A 16737-nucleotide genomic window follows, 5' to 3' on the forward strand; every position below is an offset into this window, starting at 1 on the left:
GCTGGTTACTTGGCACTTGCTGTCTGACAGTCCTTAATACAAGACTGGTTGTTAGGCAGTGTGACCCTAGCAACTATACTGTCAGACAGCAGAAAAGGTAAGAAACAGTCACGTCATGCCCAACCCCCTTCTTAGCCGGCGTCATTAATCAGATATGAAGAGAAAATGGTGCATAATTATTCTCATTCTTCTGTTATTATTTTTCAGCCCTGTTTTCCTGGGTATTCCTCTACAATCCGCCATTTTTTGTTCCCTAAATCTTAGTAAAGTTTTCAGCCAGACCTTAGAGAGCAGATAGTCTATTACAAGATCAGTATCGATCAAGGCCCAACTAGTGGAGCTAAGAATGAGATTGCTGGGATGGAGGTTATTAGATAAGAATGTAATGAGGCCATAATAGGAGAGTCCCGAGAGAGACTCATTAATCTGGTGCCAGACTTTGCTGTGGCAGCAGCTCTGAGGGATCGGAGCGCACCGGGAAATTAGTACAGAAGGTAGAATAACCGTCTCACTGTGGAAATAAGGAACACACAGAGGGCAGGGAACGGGCACACATGGGCAGGACCGGACATTGGCAGGATGGCACTAATATCAAGTGAACAGCAGAAATATTATGGACATATTAAACAGGTCACTGACCACCCAGTTCACCCTGGCAGTGCCAACCTACATCACCCTGGCAGTGCCAACCTACATCACCCTGGCAGTGCCAACCTACATCACCCTGGCAGTGCCAACCTACATCACCCTGGCAGTGGTAACCTACGGGGCATTTAGTATTCTACATTCTATAGTCCCAGGCTATAAATGATGGACGGGTGAAGCAGAGAATAACGAGCTGCACCTTGCAGGCGCCAGGCAGAAGATGGATCTTCACATAAGGGTCAGCGAGGCCATTGAAGTCCATTGGCTTGAGTCCCTAAAAAAGAAGAGAGAAGCTCAGGAAACATGGCGATTGGGGCATTAATGCAAATTCTTTTCTTTACTGACATCATACTGATCTTGAGTTACATTATGGTTCTACTCCATTTACATCTAAAGCTGCACTTACAATTCTGCTGGTTTCCTGCAACTGCTGGCCTTCTTATCTCAGTGCTGCCCTCTGCTGGGCACCAGTACATGGCGTGCTCTACTGTAGTGCGCTGTAGGAATTGTAGTGTTTATAGCGTAGCGGTGAGAAGAAATGTGACTGCAGCTTTGGATGTGACTGAAGTAGAAGTCATAGTAAAACTCAGTATTTATACAGGGTCGGTTACGGTTTTATCTCTTGTATTATATTTTTTACATAGAATGCGGGTTTTGCTTGGTTTCATAGCGGTCCCCGGTCGTGCTGTGATTCCTGGCGTGGTCTGGCGCAGAGCCACGGATCTGTGTCACTAACAGGCTTAGTGGATTTCATGTGTCTGCAGGGGATTTATGGGTAATACCTGCTCAGGGTTTATGTGGTTTATGTTTTCGGAGCAGTCTGAAGAAGCCGGGATTAAAGGGATGAGAGAAGCACCAGAAGCCCCCAGAACCCTTCAATGTGTCCTGCTGACAGAGGCGCAGCTATAGATGGTGCATGGGCAGTAGTTAAACCCGGGCCCTAGTGCCTGAGGGGGCCCAAAGGCGCCTCTGCCACATAAGAACACACCAGTATTGGAAATGGAACATGGTGGGGGGGGGGGGGGGGGCTTGTATTGATTTTGCAGCGGGTCCAGGAGCTTCAAGTTACCCCTCTGTTGCTGGATGACAAGTAGACATACAGAGCAGTGACGCCGGCTCACCAATGAGTCACCCGCCCAGTGTCCAGCCACGGATGATCACAGGAGCAGAGGCCACAGATGACCACAGGAGCAGAGGTCACGTATGATCACAGGAGCTGAGATCAGAGATGATCACAGGAGCAGAGATCAGAGATGATCACAGGAGCAGAGATCATGGATGATCACAGGAGCAGAGATCATGGATGATCACAGGAGCAGAGGTCATGGATGATCACAGGAACAGAGATCACATGATCCAAGAAGCATAGACCACAGATGATCACAGGAGCATAGATCACAGATGATCACAGGAGTAGAGATCACAGATGATCACAGGAGCAGAGATCACAGATGATCACAGGAGCAGAGATCACAGATGATCACAAGAACAGAGATCAGAGATGATCATAGGAGCAGAGATCACGGATTATAGGAGCAGAGATCACGGATGACTTGGGAAAATTAAAGACTTGAGCTCAGAGGGATGTCTTAAAGCTCCCGACCCCAATGAAAAATCTATAACAGCCCCCCCCCACCCCCACCTACCATGTGCAATTTATAATACAGGTATCGGACCCTCTCAGGATAAGGGCCCAAATGTGATTGCTTCCTCTGCACCCCCTATCGTTACACCGCTGGATGAGCCTTATATTGCCTGTCATTGGTGTCCCCTACTTACCTGTGTATGTAAAGAGCTGCGGCACATTGTTTACCGAGCTGGAGACCACCCGGACCCCTCCACATCACCCACATAACAGGACCCTGTCCAATGTACATTCACAAGTAACTTAATGAAGCCAGAAACTTGAGGAGGTCGGAAGATTTCTCATCATTAGACATTCAAGTCTTCTTCATGTTAAACTAATCACCTTGGTGAACTGGAGACATCTAATGTTCAGCTCCTTGTCATATACCTCTTATACTCTGGTCACATACAAAGCTGCATTCGGCATTGGTTGGGTTACTGTTAACTCCCAGTCTGAACACTGTGATAGATGTGGCGCTTACAGGAAACCTTCCAGACTACAATACACTGGAGTGCAGAGCATTATGGGATCTCAGCTGAGGTTTAAGGGGTGTTGTGGATTTTCAGCAGCAGTCAGCAGAATAGTAATTGCAGCTCTGTATGTGACTGGAGTACAAGACATGATGTAAGATAAGTAACAGTAAGAAGTTACACACCTGTGTGCGCTGTCACCTCGAGACGTCCCCCCGTCCCAGACATTAACATTGGATGATTGAAAGTTTTATCATTTACAATATTGTTTCTTCTGAATTAAATAAAACTCTGACATTAAAACAGAAATGAGTCACACGCCTAACGAGCGTTCAACACGGGCGCGACAACGACAAGTACACAGTGACACACACAACCCACCAGAAACAACAGGACATCACTAACACAGCCGGACATCAATGACACCGCACACACACCAACACAGCAGGACATCAATGACACCGCACACACACTAACACAGCAGGACATCAATGACACCGCACACACACTAACACAGCGGGACATCAATGACACCGCACACACACCAACACAGCAGGACATCAATGACACCGCACACACACCAACACAGCAGGACATCAATGACACCGCACACACACTAACACAGCAGGACATCAATGACACCGCACACACACTAACACAGCGGGACATCAATGACACCGCACACACACCAACACAGCAGGACATCAATGACACCGCACACACACCAACACAGCAGGACATCAATGACACCGCACACACACCAACACAGCGGGACATCAATGACACCGCACACACACTAACACAGCGGGACATCAACGACACCGCACACACACCAACACAGCAGGACATCAATGACACCGCACACACACTAACACAGCAGGACATCAATGACACCGCACACACAGTAACACAGCAGGACATCAATGACACCGCACACACACTAACACAGCAGGACATCAATGACACCGCACACACACTAACACAGCGGGACATCAATGACACCGCACACACACTAACACAGCGGGACATCAATGACACCGCACACACACTAACACAGCGGGACATCAACGACACCGCACACACACTAACACAGCGGGACATCAATGACACAGCACACACACTAACACAGCGGGACATCAATGACACCGCACACACACTAACACAGCAGGACATCAATGACACCGCACACACACTAACACAGCGGGACATCAATGACACAGCACACACACTAACACAGCGGGACATCAATGACACCGCACACACACTAACACAGCGGGACATCAATGACACCGCACACACACCAACACAGCCGGACATCAATGACACCGCACACACACCAACACAGCCGGACATCAATGACACCGCACACACACTAACACAGCCGGACATCAATGACACCGCACACACACTAACACAGCAGGACGTCAATGACACAGCACACACACTAACACAGCGGGACATCAATGACACCGCACACACACCAACACAACAGGACATCAATGACACGACACACACACTAACACAGCAGGACATCAATGACACCGCACACACACTAACACAGCAGGACATCAATGACACCGCACACACACCAACACAGCGGGACATCAATGACACCACACACACACTAACACAGCGGGACATCAATGACACCACACACACACACTAACACAGCGGGACATCAATGACACCGCACACACACTAACACAGCGGGACATCAATGACACCACACACACACTAACACAGCAGGACATCAATGACACCGCACACACACCAACACAGCAGGACATCAATGACACCGCACACACACAGTAACACAGCGGGACATCAATGACACAGCACACACACCAACACAGCGGGACATCAATGACACAGCACACACACCAACACAGCGGGACATCAATGACACCGCACACACACCAACACAGCAGGACGTCAATGACACCGCACACATTCTAACACAGCGGGACATCAATGACACCGCACACACACTAACACAGCAGGACATCAATGAAACCGCACACACAGTAACACAGCGGGACATCAATGACACCGCACACACACTAACACAGCAGGACATCAATGACACAGCACACACACTAACACAGCGGGACGTCAATGACACCGCACACACACCAACACAGCGGGACATCAATGACACCGCACACACACTAACACAGCGGGACATCAATGACACCGCACACACACTAACACAGCGGGACGTCAATGACACCGCACACACACCAACACAGCAGGACATCAATGACACAGCACACACACTAACACAGCGGGACATCAATGACACCGCACACACACTAACACAGCGGGACATCAATGACACCGCACACACACTAACACAGCAGGACATCAATGACACCGCACACACACCAACACAGCAGGACATCAATGACACAGCACACACACCAACACAGCGGGACATCAATGACACCACACACACACTAACACAGCAGGACATCAATGACACCGCACACACACTAACACAGCGGGACATCAATGACACCGCACACACCAACACAGCGGGACATCAATGGCACAGCACACACACCAACACAGCGGGACATCAATGACACCACACACACACTAACACAGCAGGACATCAATGACACCGCACACACACTAACACAACAGGACATCAATGACACAGCACACACACTAACACAGCGGGACATCAATGACACCGCACACACACTAACACAGCAGGACATCAATGACACCGCACACACACTAACACAGCAGGACATCAATGACACCGCACACACACTAACACAGCGGGACATCAACGACACCGCACACACACACTAACACAGCAAGACATCAATGACACAGCACACACACTAACACAGCAGGACATCAATGACACGACACACACACTAACACAGCAGGACATCAATGACACGACACACACACTAACACAGCGGGACATCAATGACACCGCACACACACTAACACAGCGGGACATCAACGACACCGCACACACACTAACACAGCGGGACATCAACGACACCGCACACACACACTAACACAGCAGGACATCAATGACACAGCACACACACTAACACAGCAGGACATCAATGACACCGCACACACACCAACACAGCGGGACATCAATGACACCGCACACACACTAACACAGCCGGACATCAATGACACGACACACACACTAACACAGCAGGACATCAATGACACGACACACACACTAACACAGCGGGACATCAATGACACCGCACACACACTAACACAGCAGGACATCAATGACACCGCACACACACCAACACAGCAGGACATCAATGACACCGCACACACACTAACACAGCCGGACATCAATGACACCGCACACACACTAACACAGCAGGACATCAATGACACCGCACACACACCAACACAGCAGGACATCAATGACACCGCACACACAGTAACACAGCGGGACATCAATGACACCGCACACACACTAACACAGCGGGACGTCAATGACACCGCACACACACTAACACAGCGGGACATCAATGACACCGCACACACACCAACACAGCGGGACATCAATGACACCGCACACACACTAACACAGCGGGACGTCAATGACACCGCACACACACTAACACAGCGGGACGTCAATGACACCGCACACACACTAACACAGCGGGACATCAATGACACCGCACACACACTAACACAGCGGGACATCAATGACACCGCACACACACTAACACAGCGGGACATCAACGACACCGCACACACACTAACACAGCAGGACATCAATGACACCGCACACACACTAACACAGCGGGACATCAATGACACCGCACACACACTAACACAGCAGGACATCAATGACACCGCACACACACTAACACAGCAGGACATGAATGACACCGCACACACACTAACACAGCGGGACATCAATGACACCGCACACACACCAACACAGCAGGACATCAATGACACCGCACACACACTAACACAGCAGGACATCAATGACACCGCACACACACTAACACAGCAGGACATCAATGACACCGCACACACAGTAACACAGCGGGACATCAATGACACCGCACACACAGTAACACAGCGGGACATCAATGACACCGCACACACACTAACACAGCAGGACATCAATGACACCGCACACACACCAACACAGCAGGACATCAATGACACCGCACACACACTAACACAGCAGGACATCAACGACACCGCACACACACTAACATAGCAGGACATCAATGACACCGCACACACACCAACACAGCAGGACATCAATGACACCGCACACACACACTAACACAGCAGGACATCAATGACACCGCACACACACCAACACAGCGGGACATCAATGACACCGCACACACACTAACACAGCGGGACATCAATGACACCGCACACACACCAACAAAGCGGGACATCAATGACACCGCACATACACTAACACAGCGGGACATCAACGACACCGCACACACACTAACACAGCGGGACATCAATGACACCGCACACACACCAACAAAGCGGGACATCAATGACACCGCACATACACTAACACAGCGGGACATCAATGACACCGCACACACACCAACACAGCGGGACATCAACGACACCGCACACACACTAACACAGTGGGACATCAATGACACCGCACACACACTAACACAGCGGGATATCAATGACACCGCACACACACTGACACAACAGGACATCAATGACACCGCACACACACTAACACAGCGGGACATCAATGACACCGCACACACACTAACACAGCCGGACATCAATGACACCGCACACACACTAACACAGCAGGACGTCAATGACACCGCACACACACCAACACAGCGGGACATCAATGACACCGCACACACACTAACACAGCCGGACATCAATGACACCGCACACACACCAACACAGCGGGACATCAATGACACCGCACACACACTAACACAGCGGGACATCAATGACACCGCACACACACTAACACAGCAGGACATCAATGACACCGCACACACACTAACACAGCGGGACATCAATGACACCGCACACACAGTAACACAGCGGGACATCAATGACACCGCACACACACTAACACAGCAGGACATCAATGACACCGCACACACACCAACACAGCGGGACATCAATGACACCGCACACACACTAACACAGCAGGACATCAATGACACCGCACACACACCAACACAGCAGGACATCAATGACACCGCACACACACTAACACAGCAGGACATCAACGACACCGCACACACACTAACATAGCAGGACATCAATGACACCGCACACACACTAACACAGCGGGACATCAATGACACCGCACACACAGTAACACAGCGGGACATCAATGACACCGCACACACACTAACACAGCAGGACATCAATGACACCGCACACACACCAACACAGCAGGACATCAATGACACCGCACACACACTAACACAGCAGGACATCAACGACACCGCACACACACTAACATAGCAGGACATCAATGACACCGCACACACACCAACACAGCAGGACATCAATGACACCGCACACACACACTAACACAGCAGGACATCAATGACACCGCACACACACTAACACAGTGGGACATCAATGACACCGCACATACACCAACACAGCGGGACATCAATGACACCGCACACACACTAACACAGCGGGACATCAATGACACCGCACACACACCAACAAAGCGGGACATCAATGACACCGCACATACACTAACACAGCGGGACATCAACGACACCGCACACACACTAACACAGCGGGACATCAATGACACCGCACACACACCAACAAAGCGGGACATCAATGACACCGCACATACACTAACACAGCGGGACATCAATGACACCGCACACACACCAACACAGCGGGACATCAACGACACCGCACACACACTAACACAGTGGGACATCAATGACACCGCACACACACTAACACAGCGGGATATCAATGACACCGCACACACACTGACACAACAGGACATCAATGACACCGCACACACACTAACACAGCGGGACATCAATGACACCGCACACACACTAACACAGCCGGACATCAATGACACCGCACACACACTAACACAGCAGGACGTCAATGACACCGCACACACACCAACACAGCGGGACATCAATGACACCGCACACACACTAACACAGCCGGACATCAATGACACCGCACACACACCAACACAGCGGGACATCAATGACACCGCACACACACCAACACAGCGGGACATCAATGACACCGCACACACACCAACACAGCGGGACATCAATGACACCGCACACACACTAACACAGCGGGACATCAATGACACCGCACACACACTAACACAGCAGGACATCAATGACACCGCACACACACTAACACAGCGGGACATCAATGACACCGCACACACACTAACACAGCGGGACATCAATGACACCGCACACACACTAACACAGCAGGACATCAATGACACCGCACACACACCAACACAGCGGGACATCAATGACACCGCACACACACCAACACAGCGGGACATCAATGACACCACACACACACTAACACAACAGGACATCAATGACACCGCACACACACTAACACAGCGGGACATCAATGACACCGCACACACACTAACACAGCAGGACATCAATGACACCGCACACACACCAACACAGCAGGACATGAATGACACCGCACACACACTAACACAGCAGGACATCAATGACACAGCACACACACTAACACAGCGGGACATCAATGACACCGCACACACAGTAACACAGCAGGACATCAATGACACCGCACACACACTAACACAGCAGGACATCAATGACACCGCACACACACTAACACAGCGGGACATCAATGACACCGCACACACACTAACACAGCAGGACATCAATGACACCGCACACACACTAACACAGCGGGACATCAATGACACCGCACACACACCAACACAGCAGCAACAAGCTGCAATGTAGATACCAGCAACACCAACTAGCATTATATTACAACACACATACTAACACAACAACATAGCAACCTAGACACTAACAAAGCAACATACAACCTAACAACAACCGAACCTAGCAATATACAACTTCACAACAATCAAACCCAACAACATACAACCTAGAAAACATATATTTTAATAGACACATAACCCACAACATAAGCAGAAGACAAATCAAAGTGCACATTTCCAGATTTAACTGAGCAGCGGCGATGGTGATAATGAAGATAATAATAATAATGATGATGATGAAGATAATAATGATGATGATGGTGGTGGTGGTGATGGTGGTGGTAGTGATGATGATGATGGTAGTGATGATGATGGTGGTAGTGATGATGATGGTGGTAGTGATGATGATGGTGGTAGTGATGATGATGATGGTGGTAGTGATGATGATGGTGGTAGTGATGATGATGATGGTGGTAGTGATGATGATGATGGTGGTAGTGATGATGATGATGGTGGTAGTGATGATGATGATGATGGTGGTAGTGATGATGATGATGGTGGTAGTGATGATGATGATGGTGGTAGTGATGATGATGGTGGTGGTAGTGATGATGATGATGGTGGTAGTGATGATGATGATGGTGGTAGTGATGATGATGGTGGTAGTGATGATAATGATGATGGTGGTAGTGATGATGATGATGATGGTGGTAGTGATGATGATGGTGGTAGTGATGATGATGGTGGTAGTGATGATGATGATGGTGGTGGGGGTGATGATAGTGGAGTTAATAAAGATGATGATGAAGATAGTGGTTATGATGGTGATGATGGTGGTGATGATGGTGGTGATGATGGTGATGATACTGGTGGTGATGATGATGGTGGTGATGATGATGATGGTGGTGATGATGATGATGATGGTGGTAGTGATAATGATGATGATGGTAGTGATAATGATGATGATGGTGATGATGATGATGGTAGTGATGATGATGGTGGTGGTAGTGATGATGATGGTGGTGGTGATGATGATGATGGTAGTGATGATGATGGTGGTGGTAGTGATGATGATGGTAGTGGGGTTGATGATGGTAGTGATGATGATGATGGTAGTGATGATGGTAGTGATAATGATGATGGTGGTGGTGGTAGTGATGATGATGATGGTAGTGATGATGATGGTGGTAGTGATAATGATGATGATGGTAGTGATAATGATGATGATGGTAGTGATAATGATGATGGTGGTGATGATGATGATGGTGGTAGTGATAATGATGATGGTGGTGATGATGATGATGGTAGTGATGGTGGTGGTAGTGATGATGATGGTGGTGGGGGTGATGATGGTAGTGATGATGATGATGGTAGTGATGGTGGTGGTAGTGATGATGATGGTGGTGGGGGTGATGATGGTAGTGATAATGATGATGGTGGTGGTGGTAGTGATGATGATGATGGTAGTGATGATGATGGTGGTAGTGATAGATGATGATGGTAGTGATGATGATGATGTATATGATGATGGATGATAGTGGTGGGGAGTTAGATGTGTTGTAGTGATGATGATGATGGTAGTGATGATGATGGTGGTATGTGGGAGGGTGAGTGATGGTGGAGAGGGGTTAGTGATGATGATGATGGTAGTGATGATGATGGTGGTAGTGATGATGATGGTGGTAGTGATGATGATGGTGGTGTTGATGTGGGAGTAGTGATGATGATGGTGGTAGTGATGATGATGGTGGTAGTGGGGGGTGGGGGGTAGTGGAGATGTGGTAGTGATGATGATGGTGGTAGTGATGATGATGATGGTGGTAGTGATGATGATGGGGGTAGTGATGATGATGATGGTGGTAGTGATGATGATGATGATGTGGTAGTGATGATGATGGTGGTAGTGATGATGATGGTGGTAGTGATGATGATGATGGTGGTAGTGATGATGATGGTGGAGTGATGATGATTGGTGCATGGCTGTGATGGCTCACCAACCTTTCATCACCTGTATAATTATGCAAGCCCCCCCACCCACATCCTCTAAAACCCCCCTCCCCATATAACCTCATATGAGTTGCCGCCTTTACACATTATATGCCGTACCACCCCAGCATCCAAGACTCCCACCAGAGGATGAAGTAGCATGCTGGATGTAGTCATATCACAACAACTAGAGCCACAGTCTAATAGGGCATGGTGGGAGTCGTAGTTTTTCAGGCAGGGCACAGGTTGTCCACCATTGGATCTATCAGAAGACTTCTGTAGGCATTGATAAGTATAATGTGGGCAGGTCAGACCCCCTCCATCATGGACGCCTCGGTGCCCACCACACTCCGACGATGGATTAGAGACACCAGTATTATAAGTCCGGGGGGGGGTCCTGGTATAGACACCAGTATTATAAGTGGGGGGGGGGGGGTCCTGGTATAGACACCAGTATTATAAGTCTGGGGGGGGGTCCTGGTATAGAGACCAGTATTATAAGTCTGGGGGGGGGTCCTGGTATAGAGACCAGTATTATAAGTCCGGGGGGGGGGGGGGTCCTGGTATAGAGACCAGTATTATAAGTGGGGGGGGGTCCTGGTATGGAGACCAGTATTATAAGTCTGGGGGGGGGGGTCCTGGTATAGACACCAGTATTATAAGTGGTAGGTGGGGGTCCTGGTATGGAGATCAGTATTATAAGTCCGGGGGGGGGGGGTCCTGGTATAGAGACCAGTATTATAAGTCTGGGGGGGGGTCCTGGTATAGACACCAGTATTATAAGTCTGGGGGGGGTCCTGGTATGGAGACCAGTATTATAAGTGGGGGGGGGGGGGTCCTGGTATGGAGATCAGTATTATAAGTCCGGGGGGGGGGGTCCTGGTATGGAGACCAGTATTATAAGTCCGGGGGGGTCCTGGTATAGAGACCAGTATTATAAGTCCGGGGGGGGTCCTGGTATAGACACCAGTATTATAAGTGGGGGGGGGGGGGGGGGTCCTGGTATAGAGACCAGTATTATAAGTCCGGGGGGGGGGGGGGGTCCTGGTATAGAGACCAGTATTATAAGTCCGGGGGGGGGGGGTCCTGGTATAGACACCAGTATTATAAGTCCGGGGGGGGGGGGTCCTGGTATAGAGACCAGTATTATAAGTCCGGGGGGGGGGGTCCTGGTATAGAGACCAGTATTATAAGTCCGGGGGGGGGGTCCTGGTATAGAGACCAGTATTATAAGTCCGGGGGGGGGTCCTGGTATAGAGACCAGTATTATAAGTCCGGGGGGGGGGGTCCTGGTATAGAGACCAGTATTATAAGTGGGGGGGGGGGGGGTCCTGGTATAGAGACCAGTATTATAAGTCCGGGGGGGGGGTCCTGGTATAGACACCAGTATTATAAGTCCGGGGGGGGGGGGGGGTCCTGGTATAGAGACCAGTATTATAAGTCCGGGGGGGGGGGGGTCCTGGTATAGAGACCAGTATTATAAGTCCGGGGGGGGGGGGGGTCCTGGTATAGACACCAGTATTATAAGTCCGGGGGGGGTCCTGGTATAGAGACCAGTATTATAAGTCCGGGGGGGGGGGGGGTCCTGGTATAGAGACCAGTATTATAAGTCCGGGGGGGGGGGGGGGGTCCTGGTATAGAGACCAGTATTATAAGTCCGGGGGGGGGGGGGGTCCTGGTATAGAGACCAGTATTATAAGTCCGGGGGGGGGGGGGGTCCTGGTATAGAGACCAGTATTATAAGTCCGGGGGGGGGGGTCCTGGTATAGAGACCAGTATTATAAGTCCGGGGGGGGTCCTGGTATAGAGACCAGTATTATAAGTCCGGGGGGGGGGTCCTGGTATAGAGACCAGTATTATAAGTCCGGGGGGGGGGGGGTCCTGGTATAGAGACCAGTATTATAAGTCCGGGGGGGGGGGGGGTCCTGGTATAGAGACCAGTATTATAAGTCCGGGGGGGGGGTCCTGGTATAGAGACCAGTATTATAAGTCCGGGGGGGGGTCCTGGTATAGAGACCAGTATTATAAGTCCGGGGGGGGGGTCCTGGTATAGACACCAGTATTATAAGTCCGGGGGGGGGGGGTCCTGGTATAGAGACCAGTATTATAAGTCCGGGGGGGGGGGGTCCTGGTATAGAGACCAGTATTATAAGTCCGGGGGGGGGGGGTCCTGGTATAGAGACCAGTATTATAAGTGGTAGGTGGGGGTCCTGGTATAGAGACCAGTATTATAAGTCCGGGGGGGGGGGTCCTGGTATAGAGACCAGTATTATAAGTCCGGGGGGGGGGGGGGTCCTGGTATAGAGACCAGTATTATAAGTCCGGGGGGGGGGGGTCCTGGTATAGAGACCAGTATTATAAGTCCGGGGGGGGGGGGTCCTGGTATAGAGACCAGTATTATAAGTCCGGGGGGGGGGGGTCCTGGTATAGAGACCAGTATTATAAGTCCGGGGGGGGGGGTCCTGGTATAGAGACCAGTATTATAAGTGGTAGGTGGGGGTCCTGGTATAGAGACCAGTATTATAAGTCCGGGGGGGGGGGGTGTCCTGGTATAGAGACCAGTATTATAAGTCCGGGGGGGGGGGTCCTGGTATAGAGACCAGTATTATAAGTCCGGGGGGGGGGGTCCTGGTATAGAGACCAGTATTATAAGTCCGGGGGGGGGGGGTCCTGGTATAGAAACCAGTATTATAAGTCCGGGGGGGGGGTCCTGGTATAGAGACCAGTATTATAAGTCCGGGGGGGGGGGGGGGTCCTGGTATAGAGACCAGTATTATAAGTCCGGGGGGGGGGGGGGGGGTCCTGGTATAGAGACCAGTATTATAAGTCCGGGGGGGGGGGGGGTCCTGGTATAGAGACCAGTATTATAAGTCCGGGGGGGGGGGTCCTGGTATAGAGACCAGTATTATAAGTCCGGGGGGGGGGTCCTGGTATAGAGACCAGTATTATAAGTCCGGGGGGGGGGGTCCTGGTATAGAGACCAGTATTATAAGTCCGGGGGGGGGGGGGGTCCTGGTATAGAGACCAGTATTATAAGTCCGGGGGGGGGGGTCCTGGTATAGAGACCAGTATTATAAGTCCGGGGGGGGGGGGGGTCCTGGTATAGAGACCAGTATTATAAGTCCGGGGGGGGGGGTCCTGGTATAGAGACCAGTATTATAAGTCCGGGGGGGGGGGGGGTCCTGGTATAGAGACCAGTATTATAAGTCCGGGGGGGGGGGGTCCTGGTATAGAGACCAGTATTATAAGTCCGGGGGGGGGGGGGTCCTGGTATAGAGACCAGTATTATAAGTCCGGGGGGGGGGGGGTCCTGGTATAGAGACCAGTATTATAAGTCCGGGGGGGGGGGGTCCTGGTATAGAGACCAGTATTATAAGTCCGGGGGGGGGTCCTGGTATAGAGACCAGTATTATAAGTCCGGGGGGGGGGTCCTGGTATAGAGACCAGTATTATAAGTCCGGGGGGGGGGGGTCCTGGTATAGAAACCAGTATTATAAGTCCGGGGGGGGGGTCCTGGTATAGAGACCAGTATTATAAGTCCGGGGGGGGGGGGGGGGTCCTGGTATAGAGACCAGTATTATAAGTCCGGGGGGGGGGGGGGGGTCCTGGTATAGAGACCAGTATTATAAGTCCGGGGGGGGGGGGGGGTCCTGGTATAGAGACCAGTATTATAAGTCCGGGGGGGGGGGTCCTGGTATAGAGACCAGTATTATAAGTCCGGGGGGGGGGTCCTGGTATAGAGACCAGTATTATAAGTCCGGGGGGGGGGGGTCCTGGTATAGAGACCAGTATTATAAGTCCGGGGGGGGGGGGGGTCCTGGTATAGAGACCAGTATTATAAGTCCGGGGGGGGGGGTCCTGGTATAGAGACCAGTATTATAAGTCCGGGGGGGGGGGGGGGTCCTGGTATAGAGACCAGTATTATAAGTCCGGGGGGGGGGGGTCCTGGTATAGAGACCAGTATTATAAGTCCGGGGGGGGGGGGGTCCTGGTATAGAGACCAGTATTATAAGTCCGGGGGGGGGGGGTCCTGGTATAGAGACCAGTATTATAAGTCCGGGGGGGGGGGGGTCCTGGTATAGAGACCAGTATTATAAGTCCGGGGGGGGGGGGTCCTGGTATAGAGACCAGTATTATAAGTCCGGGGGGGGGGGGTCCTGGTATAGAGACCAGTATTATAAGTCCGGGGGGGGGTCCTGGTATAGAGACCAGTATTATAAGTCCGGGGGGGGGTCCTGGTATAGAGACCAGTATTATAAGTCCGGGGGGGGGGGTCCTGGTATAGAGACCAGTATTATAAGTCCGGGGGGGGGGTCCTGGTATAGACACCAGTATTATAAGTCCGGGGGGGGGGGGGTCCTGGTATAGAGACCAGTATTATAAGTCCGGGGGGGGGTCCTGGTATAGAGACCAGTATTATAAGTCCGGGGGGGGGGGTCCTGGTATAGAGACCAGTATTATAAGTCCGGGGGGGGGGGGGTCCTGGTATAGAGACCAGTATTATAAGTGGGGGGGGGGTCCTGGTATAGAGACCAGTATTATAAGTCCGGGGGGGGGTCCTGGTATAGAGACCAGTATTATAAGTCCGGGGGGGGGGTCCTGGTATAGACACCAGTATTATAAGTCCGGGGGGGGGGGTCCTGGTATAGAGACCAGTATTATAAGTCCGGGGGGGGGGTCCTGGTATAGACACCAGTATTATAAGTCCGGGGGGGGGTCCTGGTATAGAGACCAGTATTATAAGTCCGGGGGGGGGTCCTGGTATAGAGACCAGTATTATAAGTCCGGGGGGGGGTCCTGGTATAGAGACCAGTATTATAAGTCCGGGGGGGGGGGGGTCCTGGTATAGAGACCAGTATTATAAGTGGGGGGGGGGTCCTGGTATAGAGACCAGTATTATAAGTGGTAGGTGGGGGTCCGGGCACAGACGTTCGGGACTCGCGCTGTTATTGATCTGCGGGGGCTTCTCAGCTCAGGTCACGGCCCAAGATAAATCGCCGTCGTTTTATTACCGGAGGTGACGGGGCGATCAA

General features: G+C 51.1%; 1 protein-coding gene across 1 annotated transcript in view; it reads right to left on the minus strand.

Moving 5' to 3' along the window:
* Window positions 1-16737, minus strand: part of LOC142726241 (double C2-like domain-containing protein alpha) — a 30584-nt gene extending 13847 nt beyond the window's left edge. Inside the window, exons 1-2 of the mRNA XM_075849006.1 lie at window positions 16717-16737; window positions 845-919 (exon numbers count right to left, since the gene is read on the minus strand). Coding sequence (XP_075705121.1) covers window positions 845-907 — 63 coding nt within the window. The 5' untranslated portion in view covers window positions 908-919; window positions 16717-16737. The remainder of the gene's footprint in view (window positions 1-844; window positions 920-16716) is intronic.

The sequence above is a fragment of the Rhinoderma darwinii genome, unplaced genomic scaffold (assembly GCF_050947455.1).
Source record: "Rhinoderma darwinii isolate aRhiDar2 unplaced genomic scaffold, aRhiDar2.hap1 Scaffold_619, whole genome shotgun sequence".
Taxonomy (NCBI): domain Eukaryota; kingdom Metazoa; phylum Chordata; class Amphibia; order Anura; family Rhinodermatidae; genus Rhinoderma; species Rhinoderma darwinii.